This window comes from Sodiomyces alcalophilus (assembly GCF_042370955.1).
Source record: "Sodiomyces alcalophilus JCM 7366 unplaced genomic scaffold ACRALscaffold_3, whole genome shotgun sequence".
Classification (NCBI taxonomy): Eukaryota; Fungi; Ascomycota; class Sordariomycetes; order Glomerellales; family Plectosphaerellaceae; genus Sodiomyces; species Sodiomyces alcalophilus.
In genome coordinates this window covers 774,598-797,038 of record NW_027263534.1, presented here as the reverse complement: position 1 = coordinate 797,038, position 22,441 = coordinate 774,598, and the positions used below count along the sequence as shown (strand labels likewise).

Below are 22,441 nucleotides of genomic sequence, written 5' to 3'. Positions count from 1 at the left end.
CTTCCTCTTCATTTGACCAGATATGTACAACCGAGTGAACGCCCCCCTCACTAGTAGAGTCCGTCATCGTCACTTGCCGTTCCCTGCTGAAACCCAGCAACGGCTTTACCTTTCCCCTTGCCCCCTCTGCCGTTCCCGCTAGCCTCGTCATCAGAGACGTATTCCTCCTCACTATCCACCGCAAGCGCTTTGCCCTTACCCTTGTCCCTCGCAGGCGCCTTTCCCTTCCCCTTCCCCCTAGAAGTGACCGAAGAAACCGACCCGGATCCGGACACGACTCTACTTCCTCCGGGAACCGATGCCCGCCCCGCTCCTGCTGCCGCCGCCGTTCGCTGGGCCCCCGGGGCGCCTTCGCTGCTTCCGCCGCCTTCGAAACCCAGCCGCATCGTCTCGTAGCGCGCCAGCTCGCCCGCGCTGACGCTGGGCACAAGCTCGCGGTTGGCGGCGATGAAGTCTTCCTCGGTGACCACCACGGCGACGTCCTCGGGCGTGGCGTGGTGGTCGAAGAAGTTGGCCGTGGAGATGGGGTGTCGCCGCGTGCCGTCGGCGTTGAGCTCGGCAATCTTGGCGTCCACGGCGGCTGTCTGGCGCGTGATGGCCTTGAGCATGGCGTCGCTGCAGAGGGCGTAGTAATCGGCGCCGGTGTAGTGGTGGGGTAGTTGCGAGGCGACGCGAGATAGGGAGACGGAGGGATGGAGTGTGAATCTGTCAGGACGAGTGGTTAGCAGGCTTCCTTCAGAGAAGGGGAGGGAAAGGGGAAAAAAAAGAAACAAAAGCTCTGATTCCACGCATGACATACTTCCGAGTGACAGCTTCCAAAATCTTCAGCTGCTTGTCCTGCGAGTCCGCGACCCCGAGGTACAGCATCTTATCGAATCGACCAGGACGGAGCAGTGCCGGGTCAAGCAGGTCGGGCCGGTTGGTCGCGCCAATGACGAACACGCCGCCGCCCCCCTCGCTACCGCCCGACATGCCGTCCAGCTCGGCGAGGAGCTGGGAGACGATGCGGTCCATGACGCCGCCGCTGTCGCCCTGGTTGCCGCGCTTCGGCGCCACCGAGTCGAGCTCGTCGAAGAAGACGACGCACGGGCGCGCGTCCCTCGCCTTTTGGAAGACGCGCCGGACATTGGCCTCGGACTCGCCGATGTACATGTTCAGCAGCTCGGGGCCCTTGACGCTGAAAAAGTTGAGGCTGTATTCCGTCGCGATGGCCTTGGCCAGGAGCGTCTTTCCGGTGCCGGGGGGGCCGTAGAACTGCTCCAGTCAGCACGTGAAAAGAATCAAAGCAATCAATACGATAAAAAGAACGCACCAAGATGCCCGAGCGCTTTTTGAGACCCCGAGCGAAAAGCTCTGGCCGTTCCAGCGGAAGCTGGATCGTCTCCCGCACAGCTTCCTTGACGTAGCCCAACCCGCCAACGTCGTCCCAGGTGACATTCGGGATCTTGGGGGCCCCGATGGCCCCCGCAAAGTTCTTCCGGGCCTTTTCGACCGCAACGTCAAAGTCGGCCTTGGTAACGCACCGAGCCGCGGGGTATCCGGCCGTCTGCGGGCCCCCCGAGACTTCGATGTCGCGAACAGTCACAGGTCGGTCCGTGCCGGCCGCCTTGCGCGCCATGTCCTCGAGCCGGGACTGCCTCGCAATGCGAGCACGCTCAACCACGTCCACGAGCCCGCCAGCCACGAAAGCCGCCGTCTTGAGGGCGACACCGCTCAGATCGACGTCCGGATCGAGGTTAAGACCCATCTCGTCCACGACGCTCTTCAAGATGCCGGCTCGCTCCACCTCGTCGGGGGCGCCCATCTCAAGTTCGTAGGAGAACAGACTTCGCAACCCCTGCGGAAGCTTGTCGACGTCATTCGTCGTCGCAATGAGCACCCTCGCGTCGTTGAGAATCTCCTGGATGGACGAGACCATGCGGTCGGCAGTCAGGCCCTCGATATGCTTGATGAGAAGTGCTGTGCAGTCGGACCCACAGCTCAGACCGCGCTCGGCTCGGGCCTTCAGGAGACCTTCCGTCTTGACATCGCTCCCGCTCCCTTCGGCTTCGCTGAGTAGATCATTGGCGTCTATGGTATAGGTGTGCAGCCCGGCATCTGCGCAGGCGGCGGAAGCGATGGTCGCCTTGCCAATGTGGCGATGTGTCGAGGTGAGGAGGATGGCCACCGGAGACATGTTGCCGTGAACGGCCACTGGGCTGGTCGCCGCAGTGACCAGGGCCTGCAAACGGCGCCTCAGCGGCGATATGTAGCGCTGGTCTTGATGATGCGTCAACAGTGCTGGGGCCGGGGTAGGTGTTGAGCACCGTGTTAATCTCTTCACACCGGTGTAGTACTCCCACGAACTCGAAAGGCAGGAAGGGATCCGACTGGCGACGAAGCCGGACAGGTTCATCCCCACTGATTCGCTATCGATACAGGCGACTCCCCGCCAGAGATCCTCGGCCTGGTGCTCGTCGTCTTCGTGGCTCGGCTTCAGCGTTTGAATGTGGCCAATCTTGAACCACACCACCTGGCTCAATGTTGACGTGTCGGCGGCCAGGGCCATCACATTGTCCACTTCGGCATCCTGGAACATCTTGCCCAGCAACGTATCGATGGGGACGGCAATAAGATCGCCGGCCTTGGCAAGCCGGATCCTCTCGGCGAAATAGCGCTTCAGTCCGGCCAGGACAACGGCCTGGTACATTCTCTCCACGGAGATGGGGGACCTAACTTGCTGGATGGTGATGTCGCGTGCAAAGGGGGGGTGAGAGGCCCTGGAGAATTTGGCGGATCGCTTGGCGCCCGGGGGCGCTACGGCGGGCTTCAGGGGCGACAGGCGCAGATGCGAAGGGCCGCTCAGGTTCGCGAGCAAGACGGGAGAAAGGTAGGCCACCGGGCTCGTAGGTCTCTGAAACTGGGAATCGAAAAACGACGTCTTCCGCTCTAGATGCCTGGAACTGGGGATCCGAGTCACGGGCTTTTGCGCGTAGCCCTCGGGCAGGCCGTACACCCTCACGGGCCTCCAGTCTGCCTCGTCGGAATCGGCCATCTCCCAACCTCCCGACCTTCCGAGTGCAGAGAGGCTGCCGAAAACGCCGCTGGCCTGCGGCTCTTCGGCCACCTCTACGCGGACCCAGTCGCCCGAGAAGCACCCAATCTTCAAAAGCGCCGAGATGTCGACGAATATCCTCGCTTCCTCATCGTCCTCCGCGGTAGGCTTGGGATGGAGCAGAACCTGGGGTATGGGCTCCATCAACCCCTGCGCCTTGAAGAGTCGTCCGCGAGGGCGGTGATCGGGCCGTGCGGTTACCGAGGTGAAGGAGGAGAAGACGGACCCCGGCGTGGCGGCGCCATTGGTCCTCCTGCCGCGGCCAACCGTCATGGGCGAGCCCGGCTGAAGGGTCGAGACGCCGCTCGCGGTGGATGTGGGGAGCATGGGCGCCTGTAGGCCGATCATACCGTCCATTGAATCGTCGGAGCTGTCGTCATCAAAGTCGACGCCAGAGAGTCCCGTGTCGTCTTCGGTTTCCGTGACGGACTCCATTTCGGTCGCGTGGGAATCCGTCCTGTCGCGCTCCTCGGCGGCCGAATAGAACTGGTCGTTGGAGGTGTCGTCGCCGTCTTCCTCGGGTACACCGTTGAGAGCAGCGGCATGCGACCTCAGGGGCAAGGAGCGCTTGGCTCGCACGTTACCGCGCATGAGCACGATCTTGGTGGTTGGAGAAAGGACCCCCTGGCTGAAAGGTTCGCAGAGAACTATCTCGCCGCCATTTGGCGGCACATGGGTGACGGGGTGGGGCGGGAGAGGCAGAGGGAACTGATCGCCCGAGTGGATGATGGGCAGAGCACCCAGAGCGGCGCGCAGGGCGGATGTCAGGTTGTCCTCGGACGATCCCGCGGCGGCCGACTTGCCCCTGGTAGCGGCTGGGTGGTGATCGAAGAAGGTACCTTCTCCCTGCTCCAGGCGCCTGATCGACTCCTTTTCCATATTCACAAAAACGGTATCGAGGGGTAGGGCAATGGCATCGAGGACGAGGATCTCAATGCCGCCGCGCGCACTGCCGACGAGTTTGGAGGGCGCGGCATGTTGCAAGGCTGTCCGGAAGGCTTGCAAGGCCGTGGACCGGGGGGAAAACTGGACGATGGAAGGGCCGAGGTCGGTGGTCTTGAGGACGGGGACTAATGTCCAGGTGGTATCCACCGGCGACGACTTGGGGCTCCAAGGGGCAATGGCGACATGTTGGACGGCGGGAGGGGCATCGTCGCTGTATCCATCAAGTTGTTCTGGGCCTGAGAGCAGAAGGTGAGCCAGGATTAGCCAAAATGCGCCGCTGACATGTGACAACAGATGGAGGGGGTTTTGTAGGAGAGAAGGGCACGAGTCTCACTATGGCTGAGCTGGGGAAAGAGATCGGCGAAGAGGTCGTCGGACAAGAAGCCGATATCGTCTTTGATGTTGGCGTCTAGGAGGAGGGTCGCGGAGACGGCGGGTTTATCTGCCCTGCGTCGGCGTCTTCGCCTTGTCGCAGGCGCCGACGATGTCATGATGGAGGATGAGTAGCCAGGAGTTGCAGATATTCACCACGCCGAGTCTGGCGGCATGATTATAGCTAGGCGATGTAGAGTGTGCTCTGTAGTTGACCGAATTCGAGGCCAGCGAGAGGGAATTTGGAGTTGGAGTTGGAGCTATGGTTTGTTGGAAGGCCGCAGCTGAGCTCGTCTCGGCTACGACAGGCAATGGAGACGCGACCGACTTGGACTACTGGGCCAGCCTCGGCTGTACCTAGGCAGCGGCATCCGTCGGCCCCACTGGCCGAGTACGTTGTATATGTACATTAGGTAAGGTATAATTATGTAAGCCATTGAGGGACGGTACTCTATTAATCCTCAGGAGTACAGAGTAACTTGGTGTTCTTAACAGCTGTTGGGAATATTTACGAAAATATAAAAATCCATCAAGGAAACAGAAATTGGGAAGCCTTTCTTGACTTGTGGATAGAAGGTTATTGAAGTTGTGATTGGGGAGATTATGGCATCGTCCTGTGTTTGACGTGAGGCTGAAACTTGAATGGAGAGACGCGGTTGAAGAAGTGTCAAGACTGAGGCATGGCTTATAAACGGAGGTAGGTATTGGCACGTTGCTGAAGAGGAGTCGTTCCCAATCAAGGGAGATATCGTTTCGTGCTCATCTCGCCCCAGTCATGCGTCCCACCCTCTCCACGCATCACCACCCCTACTTTATATGCGACGCATACTGGGTGGGCATTTGGTATAGAAGACGTCAAGTTCACTCGGTCCAGCTTAATCGAGTAAACTCCAGAGTCTGTTCCACTATTCACAAGACGACAAGGTGCGGGAGACCACCTTGATTTGTAGCCGATAGTTGGTGCCAAGCCAACGAAGGTCGGCCGAGTCTGCGGGATGACGGAAATCCCAGGCCATCAACAGTCGAGGAGCTGGGCAGTTTAAAGTCGAGCTTAAAGAACTGGCCTAAGTTCACGCTCTCCGCCCGAAGGCCTTGGACCAAGGCAATCTCTTACCCTCCACCAGTTGCTTCCAAGGTGGTTGCGCAGCATGGCGGCGGACTAACCATGCATTGTGTGTTGGGGGCCTCACCGTGAAACCGGATTTCGACGGGCGGCTACCAGACCAAGGACGAGGGGGTTAGAACAGTCCGAGATATGTAATGGGGTGTTAGCGGTTACAAAGTACTGAACAGCTCAGCAGTTCAACTTCCTAATCACCGCTCTCAAATCCAGGAATATCCCGAAGCGCGTCTGCCTCGTCCTCATTCGCCACAAAACATGTGACTGTGTTTTCAGAAAAGTCATCCAGACGGGAGGTTTTGCCTGAAATCAGTCGCCTCGCTAATCTCTGCACATCTTGAGCCGCGGAAGCAATATTCTTCTCTGCCCGTCGCGTATCCAGGTTCATACCGTCGACGAGCTGCTCTGCCGCAATCATTGCCACGTCGTCGCCCACGTCCAGGTAGCGTCTACATAATCCGGCAAAGAATTGGGCCAGACGTGGCATGGGTACTGCGGGGAGGTCACTACAAGAGATGATGTCTAGAATCTGCTTGCTGCAGTGGACACCATTGCTTCGGATGACCGACTTCTCCAGTGGCTGTAGACCGAAGGCGGTATCCGGAAATATAACCAACGCGCAGCCTGACGAAGCCCACGATTTTGCGCGAAGCCTAGGGTACCCTTTTTTATACTCGGTGAATAGGTTGAATTCTCCCAAAGGGACGTTGTAGTAGTTCAGCGCTAGTTCGCCAACGACGCAGGCGCATATGTGACTATGTGCCAGGACTGCGAGCGTAACCTTGGTCAAAACCACCACCATTGAGCGCACTTTCCTGTCCCGTTGTACTCGAAAAGAATGCAGCGTGGTGGGTTGGTTTGACGGTTTCCGGAGTCGGACGGGGAAGTGTTTTGTTCGAGCTGCGTCCAGGAGGGGCCCCGGTCCCTGTCACACAGGCTGTCGTATACGACGGAATCTTGTTGATCCGGGCCGATGTTAGGTGAGTGGAACTGTTATAGGACTCAGGGCAGGACTGAATTGTATGAATGGCTCTATAAAATGTCCGAATAAAGCCTCCTCTGGAACTTTCTCTCGACCAGGATCGTGGTTATTTTCTTAGTTATAAGCTGATTGACTCCTTAGCGTTCCGCTGTTAAAGCAAGTTGCTTCAAGGGACAATATCCCACTGTTATGATTCTGTACGACTCTAGACACACTCTGCCATTATTTTCTTTACTTTCTTTTTTCTTGCGTTTTTCCTTCGATCCCACCGATATCCTGGCAGTAACCCACATCCCAACAACTCCACTCGACTCACAATATATCACACACCATTCCATTCATTCCATCGATGAAACAATGTATTCAGAGATGGGCCTCACACATCTCACGGGATGTGCTGAAGCCAGAATCCATTCGCCCGTCGAAACCAGGCCCAGGATCATTCCAGTTCATGTCCGATCTCCACTTGGAGCTTAGCCAGCAGTACGGCACCTTTGACTTCCCAGCGGCTGCCCCTTATCTCATCCTCGCAGGAGACATCGGCCGCCTCATAGACTACGAGGCCTTCCTCCAGTTCCTCGCCCGCCAGACCGAGCGGTACCAACACGTCTTCCTCGTGCTGGGCAACCATGAATTCTATAACATGGACCACGCGACGGGAATATCTACGGCAAGGAAATTGGAGGAGGAGCCCGTGCTAGGTGGAAAGTTGAGTCTTCTCCACCAGACAAGACGCGACGTGGACGTGGGCGAGACTGTGGTATCCGTGCTCGGGTGTACATTGTGGTCTCGAATTCCCGACGATGCTGCCGATGCGGTCCGCAGTCGCGTGCAGGACTTCCAAAGGATCTATGACTGGACCGTCGAGCGCCACAACGCAGAGCACGAGGCGGATCTACAGTGGTTACAGGATGAACTTGGGGTCATTGCGCGCGATGAACCCCGCAGGGCGGTGATCGTCGTTACACACCACGCGCCGTCGATTCGGGAGGCGTCGCGGCCGGAGCATATGGGGAGTCCCATAACTCGCGCGTTTGCCACTGATCTCTTGTCCTCGGGAGACTGGAGTCGGGTTCGGTATTGGATCTACGGACACACGCACTTTTCGACCGAGTTTGAAAAAGGTAGCGTAACGGTAGTCAGCAATCAGCGTGGCTATGTGCTTCCGGGGACGAACGTTCCCATGAACGGAAAGAAGGATACCGGTAGGCATGAGTTTAGTGCCGAGAAGGTGATTCGCATAGATGAGAGGTGACGCTTGGTGTACGAATACGTGCAATGATTGCAATGATCAACCGAATGAGGAGTGTACTTCGTACCTTACCACTGGCCATGATCCTATTTATAGCATGGCAAGGAGGAACGCCTTCTGGAAGCAGCTTCGAATACGAAGTAGCAGTACGCCACCCACGTGCAAACTTGGTACGTTATCCTGCCTCAGATACGTCACTTCAGCCAGTCCCACTAATGACGTCGGCGATGACGATCAACCAACCACCAGCCCTTTGGTATTCTCATACTCATACTCGAGCTACGAATATACTCGGCGCCTTGGCCAAATTCCTATGACCGTGTTGCCGTGTCTCAAGTCTCAGAAGCCATCCCTTTTTTATTCCCCTTATTTTACAGCATATAGACTAGCATCAGCGGGCGAGTACCTGAACCAATCTTCACATGTTGCGACCTGACTCATGAATCACCACAAGGTCTTTATATTCAAGCTCGCTTAAGAGTCTTACGCTCGCATTTCTACCCTCGGTTTGAACCGGCGCATGTCTTTTTTTCTCCATTTCTTCCTGGTCCATGCGAAACTGTCGCTACCAGTCGTGGGTTTGATACGGTCGTAGAACGCTGCGAATCCCCTCCGGACCATGGGCGACTTTGCTTCCGAGATATTGGAAGGCCTGCCTTCGGATACCCACTCGCTGCCCCAAGTAGCCGCCGAGTTTACCAGGCAAGCCGAGAAGCTTTCACACGAACCACAATCGGAAAATGCCCCCCATCCGGATCTCGCCGTCGAGGCACGCTTCATCACTCCGCAAGATCCCGTCATCATCACCTCAGCAGGGCATCGCCTCCCTGGCGTCCCTCTCAAGGAGGCCCACAAACTCAATGTTCTTAGGGAACAAGTTGAGGACACTCATCATGCCGTGAGCGGCGGAGAAGAGAGTTCCAACGAGGACCAAGTTCGTCGCGACATTCATTCCAGGGGTAGCCTTGCTCGAGACTTAGGCACATCGTCGCCGAAACTTGACGGCAAATCCTCCCCAAAGCGCCAGAATGGTTCCTTGCGCCGACAGATCCCCCCTTATTATACGAATCCTCTCTTCCCCCCGCTGCCGCTGTACGGTCCTCCGTCGCCCCTCAGAGACCTACAGTATATGGTCTTTCGCGTCTCCTCCTTCGTCCTCAGCCTTGCCTTCCTCTCCGTCATCGTTCTGGGCGCTCTTTTTACCAGCATCCCTCCTTATGTCAATAAAATGTATCGTCTCCTCACGTTTCGCAAAATCGACGAGCATCGCCCTTTTTTAGAAGAAGAAATGAGAAGAAAGGAGATCAGGATGGCTAAGGAGCGTGCGTGGGAGCGCGGCGAGTTGCATGGGAACCCGGACCGGAAGAAGTCGACTGAAGAGTACCCCCCTACCGAGGGCGGCCCGGATCCTGTGGTGTGCGACCCAGCTTACTACGCCCGTCGCGTTGGGCTGGATCTGGAGGAGTTTCAGGTGGAAACAGAAGACGGCTTCATTATTGATCTGTGGCATGTCTATGACCCCAAAGTATGTCTTCTGCCGTCCTTGGCCCAGGTCAATATTCATGAATCCTAAGCTGACCCGTTGGTAGGAATACACAAGGCTAAAGGACAAAGACCGCCAGAGCATGGGCCCAATGATATTCCCCAAGGAATCGCGAAAGAAACAACACAACGACACCGGCAGAAAACCCAAGTTTCCCGTCCTGTTGATCCCCGGCTTGCTGCAGAGCGCCGGTGCCTATCTGTCAAACGACGACGACTCTCTGGCCTTTTATCTCTGCAAAGCCGGGTATGACGTGTGGCTGGGCAACAACCGGTGCGGCACCAAGCCCAAGCACCGTGTCCTGAAGGAATCCGACCCCAGGATGTGGTGCTGGAACATTCGCCAGATGGGCGTCTTCGATCTTCCCGCCTTGACGTCACGGGTCCTGTATGAGACGGGCTTCGACAAAATCGGCCTCATCTGCCACTCGCAGGGCACCACCGAGACGTTTGTCGCCCTGGCCAAGGAGCAGCGTCCCGAGCTGGGGGAGAAGCTGACCGTCTTCTGCGCCCTTGCGCCCGCTGCCTACGCCGGGCCGCTGATCGGCAAGATGTACTTCAAGTTCATGCGCGTCATCACGCCGGGCATGTTCCGGCTCATGTTCGGCATATGCGCCTTTATCGACTTTATGATGACCATGCATGCCCGTCTGCCGCCGCGCCTGTACGGCTGGCTGGGCTACAAGGTCTTCGCGTTCCTCTTCAACTGGACCGACACGCGCTGGGACCGGGGCCTGCGCGACCGCTTCTTCCAGTTCTCGCCCGTCTACGTCAGCGCCGAGTCGATGCGGTGGTGGCTGGGCCGGGAATGTTTCGCGCGGCACAAGTGCATCCTCGCGACCAAGGAGGTCGTGCGCGCCGAGGAGAAGGAAGACCGTGTCGGGGGGAAAGACGGTGGTGGCCGGCACAGCCTTGGTGCGAGCGAAACCAACGGCGACGGGCAGGCGATGGAGAAATCCGCGAACCAACGCCTCGGAAAGCCGCGCGGGTCGACGGCGTGGTATAACGACCAAGCCCCTCCGTTTGCGCTGTGGGTCGCTGGTAGTGACGACCTGGTCGACGGGCGCAGGCTGCTGCGCCGGTTCGAAAGGGGGCGCGAGCCGCACGTCAAGGTGGTGCATAGCAAGGTCATCCCGGAGTACGAGCACCTGGATGTCATATGGGCCATGGATGCGCCGGACAAGGTGTTCAAGGAGATCAAGGAGGTGCTTTGGAAGACTTGCCATGCTAGGGATGCATGCCGGGTGCCCAGGGGCTGCGAGGACGTCCAGCCGTGGAGTCCAGACGAAGTGTCGTGGGAGGATGACGATCTAGAGGAATCGTCGAGCAGCGACGAGAATAGCTGATGACCTAAACCTAGGGTATGCGAAGAGGTTGGTCGAGATGATGGATAGATTCCTATAGCATAAGCGGCGTAGCTTTGCTTTGGCGTTTGGTTTCTCACGGAATTCGTGAGGTATTCCTAGATGTAGAAGTAGATAGAAGCAGCATCTGGACGGGATAACAGAACGGGTGTTCTGTTGCTAAATTCATGTATATATGTTACTTTCCCTTTATTTTTAATTAGTATTTATACTCACTTATACACGGACCTATATCGCAAGGCCTTCTATCCCATGGCTTTGCCATAACTCTACCGCCGTACGGGTATATATATCATACATCTAGCGCCATGTTCGACAAGTGTATGACCAAAACACACTCAAAGTAGTCGTTCCCGCACCATCTGTTCATCTGTTTTACATAGATCGTACAGAGGGAGTATCCCTAACCCATGCGCTCAGTCTCTTCCAAAAGCTTCTCGACGCTAAAATTCGGGTCGGCGTTGGTGAACCACTCCAGCAACCTCCTCCTCTCCAGGCCCCTCCTCAAGCGCTCGGCGTCGGGCTCGCCCGCGACGTCGCCATCCCACCCGCCGTAGAACCGCTGCAGACACATGACGAGCCAGCGGGCATCCTCGACGGACGCGCCGCGCCCGTCGACGAGCTGGCCCTGCATGAGGACGAGGCCGCTGGCGCTGCCCTCGGCGAGGTCCGCGTGGTGGGTGATGGTGGTGTGGGGCTGGGCAAACTCGCCGCGGGCCTTGAACTCGGCGAGCTGGGTGAAGAGGACGCTGGCGGTCTTGGTCTCGACGTCGTCAAAGACCCACTGCAAAAAGTGGATCTCGGCACCCTGGCCCTCGCGCGGCACGGGGAGGACGAAGGCCGGGTTGCGGCGGGCGGTGGCTTCCATGGCGGCGTAGGTGGCGGCGGGGATGACGGCGCAGAGGGAGTTGGGATTCGAGGCGTGGCGGAGGCGCCAGATGGCCGTTAGCTCCTTCTCGGGCAGCTCGCGCGCCTTGGGGAGGTCGAGGATCTCGGCTAGCGGCTTTACGCCCGAGGCGGCGGGTTTCTTCCGCTGGGAGGCCGACGGGGCTGATTCGGATGGCGATGTGGATGATGTGGACGTTGTCTCTGTTGTCGACGGGGCGGGGCCAGGGGTCGAGGACGGCGAGGGTGGAGGTGTAGGTTCTTGTTGTGGTGTCGCTTCCGCGCGGAGGGACGCGAGCTTGGCGATTTCTTGTTTCTTCAGGTCGTCAATCTTATTCGCGTAGGCCGCCTTGAGCTCGTCAATGCTGCTGAGACCCTCTTCGCGCGCCTTGCGGTCAAGCTTCTCGCGGTACTTGTCCACAATGGCGCGGGGCTGTTGCGTGGTGGCGAGGAAGCGCACATCGTGTACCTGTGCCCAGCGACGCTGATTCGAGGCACGCAGGGCGCGGGAGGATGTGGAGAGGATGCGGCGGAAGGCTGGCGTTTGATACGATGCCATGGTCGGTGTCTGGATTGTCTTGTTGTAAATCAATGGCAGTCGCGATGTCGAGAAGCTGGGAGGAATTACGCATTATTTGTTTTTCCTCGAGAAAAACGGGTGGAGTTGGACAGTGCATCCACGGTATAAAATACACTGGGTGGTGTACTTCACAAAGGGACACCTTCAGCTGCTGTACCTAGGTATGTACGTACCGTGAACAACGTCCCAGAGGCGTCTGCGAACATGTGTCTTAGTAGAAGCAAGGCGGGCTCCCAACTCGATATCAAAAGACAAGATTTCTATGAGAAGGTCGGATTTGGTGGAAACTCTCGTATGATGCGGACACGTTATGGGGCGCGTACCCAGTACAATGCTCTGTTGCTGTCAAATACTGCCGACCATGTCGATGAACGGTGCAGGATCATGGGTGTGGCAGGGAGCTGTTTCCAGGCCGTCATGAAGCCGTCAACTAGAATGAGAAAATAGTCGTTGATAAAGTCGCCGCATTAGGCAGTCGGTCGAGTCTACATCGGTGTCTATACTTCGTAGTGTGCTTCCATGCCCCTGGCGATCCGGGTCTTGATAGAAGCTCGCTCAGTTCTCGTCCCGTTCCGTCTTTGCAGGTCCTTCTTTCGGTTTCTACAATGTAATACCTTGTGACTTTCAAAGGTAAAACATGGGTAAAGCGTCATGGTGGCCGGGCTACGAATATCCTATTATACCTGTACTGTAGGCGATACTTGATTACAAATTCATTGTACTGCCTCGGCGACCGAGACACTGCCCCACTAGCCCGGCCCATTCGGCCGTGGTCCGGAGCCGACCTCTATCTTATCAGTACGATGCAGCTGGGCTGAGTAATTAGCCCAAGGAAGGCACGGTTGCATGACGTTACCGGAAGTTGCCGTTGGACCATCCGGCGAGTCCGTACCCACCGGAACCTCCCAGTACCCTCTGCCTTTTGTTTTTCTTGGAAGGTATCCCAGGAAAGCGTAGAAAGTGTACATTATCTGCCCTTTCCTTTTAAGAGTATCATGAGAGAACATTGGTATTACTGCACTGAATCAGTATCAATACAGAAGTGACAATGACTTGCAACACTGAATATGAGGCCTCTCTACCTGCTTTGTAAAGCCACATCGCATACATCAAGTAGAGAGAAGGGTGACGGAACCGCCCGTCAAGTTACAAAGTCGCCCGGATTCTACCTTCCGAGAACTGCTCACTTTCTTCCCTCTTTATCCGGGGCCCCTCCCTCCTTTTTGCCTACTCGCCCACTCTTCCCCTCCATCATCATCATTCTTTCCTGGCGCAAACACTAAAACCTCATCACTGAATCCACCGGCACCGCATTCGGCTCGTGTCATGACTTTAACAACGCCAACAAATATACCTCTCGGGCAGCCGCCCAAGTGCGGCCGCCCGCTGCCCGTCCCCAGCTACGGCAGCGGCGGCGTCTTTTCCGTTTCGTGCTCGACCATCATACAAGCCTCGCCACAGACCTGCCTCGAGACCGTCCTCGACACCTCCCGGTACCCCGAGTGGAATTCTTTCTGCCCGGAAGCCCACATCGATTCGGCACCCGACCCGTCGACCGTCGCGCTGGACCCCGATCTTCGCCGGCTGGCCGTCCGACCGGGACACATCTACCCCGGCGTCAAGATGCGCTTCGAAGCGCGCATGAAAGCAAACGCCGACCCGTACACCACGTCGCTCGAGGCCACCGTCCTGGAGCGGTTCCAGGAGGACGGCAGGACAGGATACCGCGTGGCGTGGAGGGTGAGCGATTCCCGCGTGTGGCTGCTGCGCGGCGAGCGCATCCAAGAGTTCCTCGAGGTGCCTGCCGAGGACGGCAGCCAGGCCACCACGACCGAGTACCGTAGCTGGGAGACCTTTGGCGGCGTCCTTGCCTATTACATCTACAACTTTATGCAGTCGCAGCTCAAATCTGGCTTTGGCCGGTGGATGGACGGTCTGAAGAAGGCATCCGAGAAGGCAGAGGTGGAAAAGGGCCGACCTCAAGTCGGTTGAAAACAGGCATTGTGCTGGTATGTACCAAGAGGGATTATGATGCGGTCATCCCCGAACTCAAAGCGTCCGACTAACCTCCTGCCCGATTTAGGAGCTGTGTAACTTGTGCATCAATTGGAGTTGGGAGCTGGTATCTTTGGCATGCATGGAAACGGCGTTTAGGATTTACCGTCTCGAGTCACCTTGGAAGATACCCATCATGTGCGACGATTTGTGCTACGTCGAGATTCAGTCTAATCAAAAGGTGGCACTGCCATCATATCATGTCTTGTCTTGTTCATACCTAAGGGCACATTGGGTTCGTTGGCGTGAATGGAATGCATGAGCCGAAAGTCCAGCTTGTAAATTCATCCTATTAAGATGACTGTGCATCACGTAGGTCCGCTGTCCTATGCTAGGAATAGGTGTTGATGTACATTATGAGCCTCGGTCTGTTAATCTGAAGGAAATCGCTGGAGTGATCGGTGACGCAGCGATTTGAGACTCACGTGTCTGTAACTCGCCTGGTTTGTCTGCCAGCTGCCGACAGGTGTAAGTAACCCAAAATAGCTCGTACTACGTTTTATGTCAGCAAGCTCAGACCACCCTGAGATAAACTACGTTGTACCTTTCGAATACCTGGATAGGTATCCGTCTCGTAAGCCTGGACGTTTATCATCAACATCCTTCGACAAACCCTTCCCAACGCCTTACCTGTCCCAGCACCAAATCTCAGGAGCTTGCGAATCTCCTGGTATCCCCTTGTCACGTATTGATTACCCCGCCGCCACGCCACTAGATCACAACTACACCTTCATGACCACGATTGACGCTGCACCTCGGACAAGATGAGGATTTGGGGCCGCCAGGCTGCAGCCTCTTGGTGGTGCGTCCTCTTGGTCGCCCTCTCGTGGACGACCGTACTCGCAAAGGACCACTCGCCAGACATAAAAGTTTCCAAGTTCAAGAACGCACCGCTCAATCTCAATTACTTTGAAGACTCCGACGTCGTCTTGTTCCACGATGCCGCCGACAACAACATCTACCGATCCACCGACGCCGGCGTCTCGTGGGACAGGGTAGACGCCATCCCCAAAGGCGACGCCTACCGCCTCACCATGCACGAGTTTGCCCCGACCCGCGCCTACGTCCTCACCCAGGACCGCAAGCATTGGCGGACCAGCGACCGCGGCAAGACCTGGCACAAGTTCGACGCCGGCCTGCCCCCGAGCGCCTTCCGCGACGACATCCTCCACTTCCATGCCGGCGACGGCGACCGAGTCATCTTCAACGGCATGGACTGCGAGAACATTTTGTCCTGCAACGAGGTCTCCACCTATACCACCGACAACTTCAAGCGCGTCCGGACCCTGCGCCCCGGTACCGCCGGCTGCTGGTGGGCCAAGTCGTCCCGCCTCTTCACCACCGGCAGCGAGGACCTGGACGAACGCCGCATCCTCTGCATCGTCCGGGACGAGTACTCTCCGTTCAAAGAAGACCAGCGCCTGCTCGCCTCGGACGACTACTTTAAGAAGGTCGATGGCAAGGTACAAGAGTTTGAGCCCGAGCTCACCGGCGCCCGCCGCGTCCAGGGCGTCGTCAACCTGGCCGTCGTCCAAAAGTACATCTTGGTGGCCGCGACCTCCCCCAACACGGACGAGATGTCCCTCTACGTGACCGATGACGCCATCGATTGGCATCGTGCCATGTTCCCCGCCGCCCACGGCCACAAGTTGAACCAAGGCGCCTTTACCGTACTCGAGAGCACCAACTACAGCATCCAGGTCGACGTCATGAATACGCGACCGTCTAACCCCATGGGCGTTTTGTTCACCAGCAACTCCAATGGCACCTTCTTCACCGAGAATGTCGAGCACACCAACCGGAATACCAGGGGCAATGTGGACTTTGAGAAGATTTCCGGCGTACAGGGCATCTTTCTCGTCAACACGGTGAAGAACTGGGAAGACGTCGAGGAAGAGGCCGGCGCGGAGAAAGAGATTGTTACGCAGATCACATTCGACGATGGCAGGACGTTCCAAGACCTCAAGGTTGGCGACGATCGTCTTCATCTCCATTCCGTCACCAGCATCAACAACATTGGTCGCGTTTTCTCGAGCCCCGCCCCCGGCCTTGTCATGGCCGTTGGCAATACCGGGAGCTCCCTGAAGGACTTTGACGAGGGCCATCTCTACGTCTCGGACAACGCTGGTCTCACGTGGAAAAGGGCCCTGAAAGGACCTCACAAGTACGAATTCGGCGACCAGGGCTCCATCCTTGTCGCCATACGCAATTCGAAAAAGGCCGACGTCGGCGAGATCCGCTACTCTCTGGACCATGGCGAGAACTGGGAAAAGGCGAAACTACCTGACGACATGCGGATCAAGCCGGTGATCCTCACCACCACGCAAGACTCGACGAGTCCCAAGTTCATCATCATTGGGACCACGGACGGTGACGACCCCGAGCATCGAATCATCGCCGTGAACTTTGAAGGGCTTCGCCAGCGGAAATGCGACGACGACGACATGGAAGACTGGCACGCGCGCGTCGACAAGGACGGCAAACCGACTTGTCTGATGGGCCACAAGCAGACGTACCGCCGACGGAAGAAGAAGGCCGACTGTTTCGTGAAGAGCGAGTTCAAGGACCCCGTTCCCAAGACGGAAGACTGTGCCTGCGCCGACGAGGACTTCGAGTGCGACTACAACTTTGTGCGGGAAGACGGCGAGTGCGTCAAGGCGGGGCCCATCGTGGCGCCCCCAGGTGCCTGCAAGAATGCGAAGCCGGAAGATACCTTCAAGGGATCGTCGGGCTGGCGAAAAATCCCGGGCAACACTTGCAAGCGCACCGACGGGCCGCAAAAGGACGACCCCGTCGAGCGGGAGTGTTCCGACATGATCAACTCGCCAACGGCCCCCGCCACCGGTGAGATCTCGTCGACAAAGTTTGTGTTCAAGGATGCCAAGCTCCAAGATTTTGAGAAGATTTACCTGGAACGCGGGGACTCGAGCACCCAGAAAGACGAGACCATCATCGCCCGGGCTGTCGAGTACGACAGCGATGGCCTGATGCGGATCGATAAGACCATCTGGAGGACCAAGGACCACGGCAAGAAGTGGAAGAAGATTCTCAAGGACGAGGAGATTCGGGGCATCTACCCTCACCCTCACTTCAAGGATGTCGTCTTTTTCACCACGACATCCAAGAAGGTCATCTATACCACAGATCGCACGGAGCACTTTCACAAGTTCAAAGCACCCTCCGAGCCGGGCAACTCGAACCCCCTGTCCTTCCATCCGGACAAGAGGGACTGGCTCATATGGGTTGGTAAAAAGTGCGAAAAGGTCGACGGGACGGAGCAGTGCTACAAGGAAGCGTCCATCTCGCGAGACCGAGGCGACAACTGGCGCACGGCGCTGCGATACGTCCGAAAGTGCGAATTCACCGGCCACTCGGCGTACAAGTTTCGCGACGTCCGCCAGATCGTATGCCTCGCGCATGAGCGGGAAGATGGCGGACCGGACAATCCTCTGGTGATGGTGTCGAGCAACGACTTCTTCGAGGAGGACAAGAAGGTTCATAAGACGAGTGTCAAGGACTTTGCCACCATGTCCGAGTTTATCGTCGTGGCGGCCGAGGACGAGGAACAAGGCGGCCTGCGCGCGCTTGCGAGCATGGACGGCGAGATTTACGCCGAGGCGCGTCTGCCGTACAACTTCCACGTCGACCACCAGAATGCCTACACCGTCCTCGACAGCTCCACGCATGCCGTCAACCTGTTCGTCGCGACCGAGACGAAGCAGGACCAGCGGTACGGGAGCATCCTCAAGAGCAACTCCAACGGCACGTCGTACGTCATGAGCGCGCCCAAGGTCAACTGCAACAACGACTACTTTGTGGACTTTGAGAAGATCCCCGGGCTCGAGGGCGTGGTCCTCATCAATGCCGTGGCGGGAATCGACAAGGACCAAAACAAGGTGCTGCACACCAAGGTCTCGCACAACGACGGGGCGCAGTGGGCGTTCCTCTCGCCGCCCGACGAGGATGCCGAGGGCAAGGCGTACGGCTGCCGCAGCCGGTACGGCGACGACAAGTGCGCGCTGCACCTGCACCACTACACGGAGCGCGTCGATAAGAAGAAGACGTTTTCGGCGTCGAGCGCGGTCGGCCTGATGCTGGGCTACGGCAACGTGGGGCCGCGCCTGAGCGCGTCGGTCGAGGACGCCGACACGTTCATGTCGACGGACGCCGGGATCACGTGGAAGAGCGTCAAGAAGGGCCCGTGGATGTGGCAGTACGGCGACCAGGGCTCCATCGTGGTGCTGGTGCCGCGGTCGTCGAGGGACAGGCCGACCAAGACCAAGACCATCTCGTACACGACCAACGAGGGCGAGGAGTGGAAGGACTACGTCTTTGCGGACGAGGAGGTCACGGTCCTGGACGTGACGACGCTCCGGTCGGGCCGGTCGCGCAATTTCCTGCTCTGGTGCAGGTCGGACGACGGCGACGTCTTCTCGGTCAACCTCGATTTTTCGGGCCTGGCCGACCGGCCGTGCGAGCACCCCAAGAGCGGCGAGTCGGACTACTACCTCTGGGCGCCGCGGCACCCGGCCCAGGACGACAACTGCTTGTTTGGCCACACCACGCAGTATCTGCGCAAGAAGGCCGACCGGCAGTGCTACAACGACCGGCGGATCGAGCGCCAGTACGAGATGCACAATTGTACCTGCACGAGGGAAGATTACGAGTGGTATGTTGCTTTTTATCGACTTTTTTCTTTCTTTTTTCTTATTTCCCTCGTATCCCAAGTGGCTGACAAGAAACTTGACAGTGACTACAACTTTGAGCTGGACAACCACGGCCAATGCAACCTGGTTCCGGGTAAAGAGCCCATCTCGGCCGAGCAATGGTGCAGCGACCACCCCGACGCCATCGAGTACTACGAGCCGACGGGCTACCGGCGCATCCCGCTGACGACGTGCCGGGGCGGCAACGAGCTCGACAAGGCGTCGACGTCGCACCCGTGCAAGGGCAAGGAGGAGGAATACGAGCGGCTGCGCGGCACGTCGGGCGTGGCCATCTTCTTCGCCGTCGTGATCCCGTTTGCCGTCGCCGGCGGCATCGGGTGGTGGGTGTACCGGAACTGGAACGACCAGTTTGGGCAGATCCGGCTGGGCGAGTCGAGGGGCCTGGACAACGATGCGCCGTGGGTCAGGTACCCCGTCATCGCTGTGTCGGCTGTCGTGGCCCTCGCGGCGGCGCTCCCGCTTGTGGTGTCGGCTTTGTGGCGGAACGCTACGTCGGCGTATGAGAGGGTCAGCGGGGGTGGTGGGTGGTTCGGCGGGTCTAGACGGTTCACGACGAGGGATAGCTTTGCGAGGGGGAGGGGGGTGTATTCCGCTATTGACGATGAGGGCGAGCTCCTTGGAGACGATAGTGATGAGGATGTGTAAGTTTTTCTTTCGTTGTAGGGGTGGGTGTGTACGTGCGTGTAATGCTAGGTTAGATTGCGGGACGAGGATTTGGGAGGAGCACATGTCGACGTGGTGCACCTGGGAGTGCTCCCGGTATTGTGTTTCTTATCAATGAATAGATGTTCTGTATTATCTAGATAGACTGTGGAACGAGACTGGCAAAATTGGGCTTTGGTCTTGGAGTTTTGCGTTGAACGAGATGGTTCTTAGGGGGATACAGCCCAATTTGCTATAATTTAAGTCCGCGTTTTTCAGGAGTAACCAGCGAAAGTTGACATGGACTTTTCTTGATGTCCATGGTTGCTATCGTCGCAAGATGTATAATATGGTCTATTATAACCCTTTCGGAGCAAGTAGGTATGGAGGTTCCCAAGCGACTCGGGCCCCGTAAGGAAGGCCTAAGAAAAGGGGCATGACGTCCAAAGGAAGTTGTCTAATATTAGGAAGATTCGGTAATCTCGGCAGGAAATCGGGCCAACTCTAGACTCTAGAGCAGGAGTCCCAGAAGCAGACGGACTGGAGTCTCAAAGATTAATTCTAAAAAGAAATCCGGGGTTCATCTGCCGGGCTTGCATCCATTGACTCTCCTGGACGTTTAATGGGACGACCGGTCGAGATTCCTTGGCCGTGACCGTGTTTCTTTTTGAGGAACCGTATCTATCAATGTAATTATGACAGCGATACGGACCAGAATAAACAAAGAATCAAAACAAGTCTGGACCGTCGTCTTTGAGGTCCGTGTTGTCCTGTTGGTCTGGTCCGTCCCAGGATGGACCTGTACGTTGTATGGAAAAGGCCATGTTTGGAGGTGATCACCGCTGAGTTTGCTGAATCTGTCAGGGCAATAAGGGGGGGCCCGCTTGGGGCATGAAGCTTGGCCTTTGAGCATGCGAGATTAGGGCCACGATGCCGCTTGGGCCCGGCGATTCAGGTGGGCCGTGGTACGTTGTGCGCTGTATGGAGTATGGAGTGGACGGTACTCATAAGTGAGAATTGAGCTTCAACGCTCGCTTGTACTTGCATGTGAGTAGCGAGAGCAGAGAGGGGCGTCCAAGGAGGTCTGTCTGGGGCGTTGATCAAGTGAGGTGAGGAGAGTGTTCATCTCGAGTGTTCGTCTTGACTTCCGTTGGACTGGGACTCTTGCATGTTTCAATCACAAGTTGACCTCTCTCGTATGGGAAACTAAGATCGGGAAACACAAACTTGGCCATGCTGGAATACGACATGGGTTGTAGGAGGATGGTTCCCTCGACGTACGTTATAAGCGTCCGCACTTGTGAATATCCTCACTTTGTACTTGTTATGGACAAGAATAAACAAGGTAAGGTACGTATCCGTGATTATGTACGTGTTCCCTTGTACAACGTACAGTATGTACAGTATGTACGTTGTATCTGGGCTGTGCGGGCATCTCCACCGAGGTTGAGGTGGGCGTTGTCTAACAGCTCATTGGTTCGAGACACGAGCGTTCCTGGATTGATTTGGGTGTGGCGTTCGATTCAGGTACCGACTTTTTAGTGGGGTCACATGGCTTAAAATGGAATACAACGCAAGGACGCCCACGAAGGATGTGAGCGCTGTAAGAAGCAGCCCGTAAGGAGGATGGGATGATGAGATGTACAACGTACAGAATGGAGTACATACAACCGGAGCACTTGACATAGGAGGTATAGGAGTCCTGACCACACCAATGATACCTGACTTACAACGTACGCCCTTGAGTACGAAGTAGCACAGTCACTGCTCGTGCTACGACCCACTTTACTTCGAGTTCCGCCGGAAAGGCCTACATGTACACAGTGCGAACGTTGTAAGTTGCATAGCTAATTTCCCGGCTTTAGCTCTGATGGGAAGTTACCCCTGACGTTGCCCCACTTTCTATTTCGCTCCCCTCTCACACCCCCCTAACCTCTTATCCTCCCTCTTTTTTTTCTTTTTCTCCTCCTTTTGACACGCTCGCTGTGCACTAATTAGCCGGCCTCGTCACGACAATTTCCAGGCCAAGGGTTGTGCTCCGCATGTAGGCCACAGTGGCTTCGGTTGGTTGGCAAGCTCACCACCAAAAGAATCACCAGCTACGCCGTCTGATGGCTCGCGCGTCTCCATGCTGCCATCCCATCCTCGACAGGCAGTGTCATCCATTCCGTACAACTGAAGTGGTAATTATGTCTTGGACACTGAAAATGCCGACCCCACCCCTTGAAATCGTACTGTTTACGTGGCCCGCCCTACAGGCCGCCTGGATTGTAAGAAGCGCCACGCGCTTGGCGAATCAAGTCAGAGGCAACCAGTCCTCGATCTCCTCTTCAGGCAACGTCGGCGATTTGGTCATTTGGGACGGGACGGGGATGAGCAGTCCCTTGTGAAAGAAGAGCATAGGAAAGGAGCGAGATGACCATCAGGACAACAGGGACACACAGCGTGAGGCTGCTACTCCTGAACCACGGCCAGTGCCGCCTCTAGGATCAAGTCGTTTCCCAAAGGCATCCGCCCGTCCTGGCATCGCATCCCTGTTCCCACCACGCCCCCTGTCTTCCAGCTCACTTCGTACCCACCCACCAGTCCAGTCCACTCACCGTGGCTCGGCGGTGTGCCCCCAGCCAGACTTGGCTCAGCAATAATAACATCCGGCGCTCCTCTTCCACTCTTCTCTCCCGCTCCCCTTTTCTCTTCCTTTTTCCTCTCTCTACGAACCAGCGTCAAGGAGTTGATGTGATCAACGTTTTTTCGTCTTTTCATTCTCACCCACCCCCTCTCACCACCGCTTCACTCATTTAGCGGGCACTCGTTCTTATCGTCGAACAAACCGAGGAAAAGAAAAAAAAGAAAAAAAAATCAATCAGGGTCAATTTTAGGC

General features: G+C 56.9%; 8 protein-coding genes across 8 annotated transcripts; 5 read left to right on the top strand and 3 right to left on the bottom strand.

Annotated features, from left to right (window-relative positions):
• Nucleotides 1-50: 50 nt before the first annotated feature.
• Nucleotides 51-4,530, bottom strand: ACRALDRAFT_1030571 (uncharacterized protein; the record flags this gene model as incomplete). Its single annotated transcript, XM_071014898.1, has 4 exons — nucleotides 51-705; nucleotides 800-1,254; nucleotides 1,313-4,269; nucleotides 4,374-4,530. 4 exons carry the CDS (start codon nucleotides 4,528-4,530, stop codon nucleotides 51-53), a joined length of 4,224 nt encoding a protein of 1,407 aa, XP_070875789.1.
• Nucleotides 4,531-6,715: 2,185 nt separating this feature from the next.
• On the top strand, nucleotides 6,716-7,799 carry ACRALDRAFT_1062440 (uncharacterized protein). The gene has a single exon (XM_071016609.1). It carries the CDS (start codon nucleotides 6,965-6,967, stop codon nucleotides 7,766-7,768), a length of 804 nt encoding a protein of 267 aa, XP_070875788.1. The 5' UTR covers nucleotides 6,716-6,964; the 3' UTR covers nucleotides 7,769-7,799.
• A 358-nt stretch (nucleotides 7,800-8,157) lies between these two features.
• On the top strand, nucleotides 8,158-11,446 carry ACRALDRAFT_1049010 (uncharacterized protein). The gene is made up of 2 exons (XM_071015568.1): nucleotides 8,158-9,290; nucleotides 9,355-11,446. Exons 1-2 carry the CDS (start codon nucleotides 8,385-8,387, stop codon nucleotides 10,651-10,653), a joined length of 2,205 nt encoding a protein of 734 aa, XP_070875787.1. The 5' UTR covers nucleotides 8,158-8,384; the 3' UTR covers nucleotides 10,654-11,446.
• Nucleotides 11,075-12,157, bottom strand: ACRALDRAFT_1080885 (uncharacterized protein; the record flags this gene model as incomplete). Its single annotated transcript, XM_071019085.1, has 1 exon — nucleotides 11,075-12,157. The coding sequence occupies exon 1, from the start codon at nucleotides 12,113-12,115 to the stop codon at nucleotides 11,075-11,077; it is 1,041 nt and encodes a 346-aa protein (XP_070875786.1). The 5' UTR covers nucleotides 12,116-12,157.
• A 1,011-nt stretch (nucleotides 12,158-13,168) lies between these two features.
• On the top strand, nucleotides 13,169-14,452 carry ACRALDRAFT_1062438 (uncharacterized protein). Its single transcript, XM_071016608.1, has one exon. It carries the CDS (start codon nucleotides 13,463-13,465, stop codon nucleotides 14,126-14,128), a length of 666 nt encoding a protein of 221 aa, XP_070875785.1. The 5' UTR covers nucleotides 13,169-13,462; the 3' UTR covers nucleotides 14,129-14,452.
• A 347-nt stretch (nucleotides 14,453-14,799) lies between these two features.
• ACRALDRAFT_1041229 (uncharacterized protein) lies at nucleotides 14,800-19,871 on the top strand. Its single transcript, XM_071015212.1, has 2 exons — nucleotides 14,800-18,860; nucleotides 18,942-19,871. Exons 1-2 carry the CDS (start codon nucleotides 14,956-14,958, stop codon nucleotides 19,561-19,563), a joined length of 4,527 nt encoding a protein of 1,508 aa, XP_070875784.1. The 5' UTR covers nucleotides 14,800-14,955; the 3' UTR covers nucleotides 19,564-19,871.
• ACRALDRAFT_2018420 (uncharacterized protein) lies at nucleotides 19,836-21,726 on the bottom strand (the record flags this gene model as incomplete). Its single annotated transcript, XM_071019936.1, has 14 exons — nucleotides 19,836-19,982; nucleotides 20,064-20,107; nucleotides 20,168-20,241; nucleotides 20,296-20,359; nucleotides 20,401-20,443; nucleotides 20,490-20,563; nucleotides 20,590-20,715; nucleotides 20,750-20,869; nucleotides 20,933-21,055; nucleotides 21,148-21,238; nucleotides 21,273-21,300; nucleotides 21,345-21,370; nucleotides 21,450-21,477; nucleotides 21,575-21,726. 14 exons carry the CDS (start codon nucleotides 21,724-21,726, stop codon nucleotides 19,836-19,838), a joined length of 1,140 nt encoding a protein of 379 aa, XP_070875783.1.
• Nucleotides 21,727-21,749: 23 nt separating this feature from the next.
• On the top strand, nucleotides 21,750-22,362 carry ACRALDRAFT_208662 (uncharacterized protein; the record flags this gene model as incomplete). Its single annotated transcript, XM_071022483.1, has 3 exons — nucleotides 21,750-21,946; nucleotides 22,005-22,034; nucleotides 22,068-22,362. The coding sequence occupies 3 exons, from the start codon at nucleotides 21,750-21,752 to the stop codon at nucleotides 22,360-22,362; spliced, it is 522 nt and encodes a 173-aa protein (XP_070875782.1).
• Nucleotides 22,363-22,441: the final 79 nt, after the last annotated feature.

Bases quoted from the DNA above. Each gene is read 5' to 3' on its own strand.
- ACRALDRAFT_1049010 (XM_071015568.1), top strand. From the start codon at position 8,385: ATGGGCGACTTTGCTTCCGAGATATTGGAAGGCCTGCCTTCGGATACC. The intron at 9,291-9,354 runs GTATGTCTTCTG...ACCCGTTGGTAG, and splicing joins GGCATGTCTATGACCCCAAA to GAATACACAAGGCTAAAGGA.
- ACRALDRAFT_1041229 (XM_071015212.1), top strand. From the start codon at position 14,956: ATGAGGATTTGGGGCCGCCAGGCTGCAGCCTCTTGGTGGTGCGTCCTC. The intron at 18,861-18,941 runs GTATGTTGCTTT...GAAACTTGACAG, and splicing joins ACGAGGGAAGATTACGAGTG to TGACTACAACTTTGAGCTGG.
- ACRALDRAFT_1062438 (XM_071016608.1), top strand. From the start codon at position 13,463: ATGACTTTAACAACGCCAACAAATATACCTCTCGGGCAGCCGCCCAAG.
- ACRALDRAFT_1062440 (XM_071016609.1), top strand. From the start codon at position 6,965: ATGTCCGATCTCCACTTGGAGCTTAGCCAGCAGTACGGCACCTTTGAC.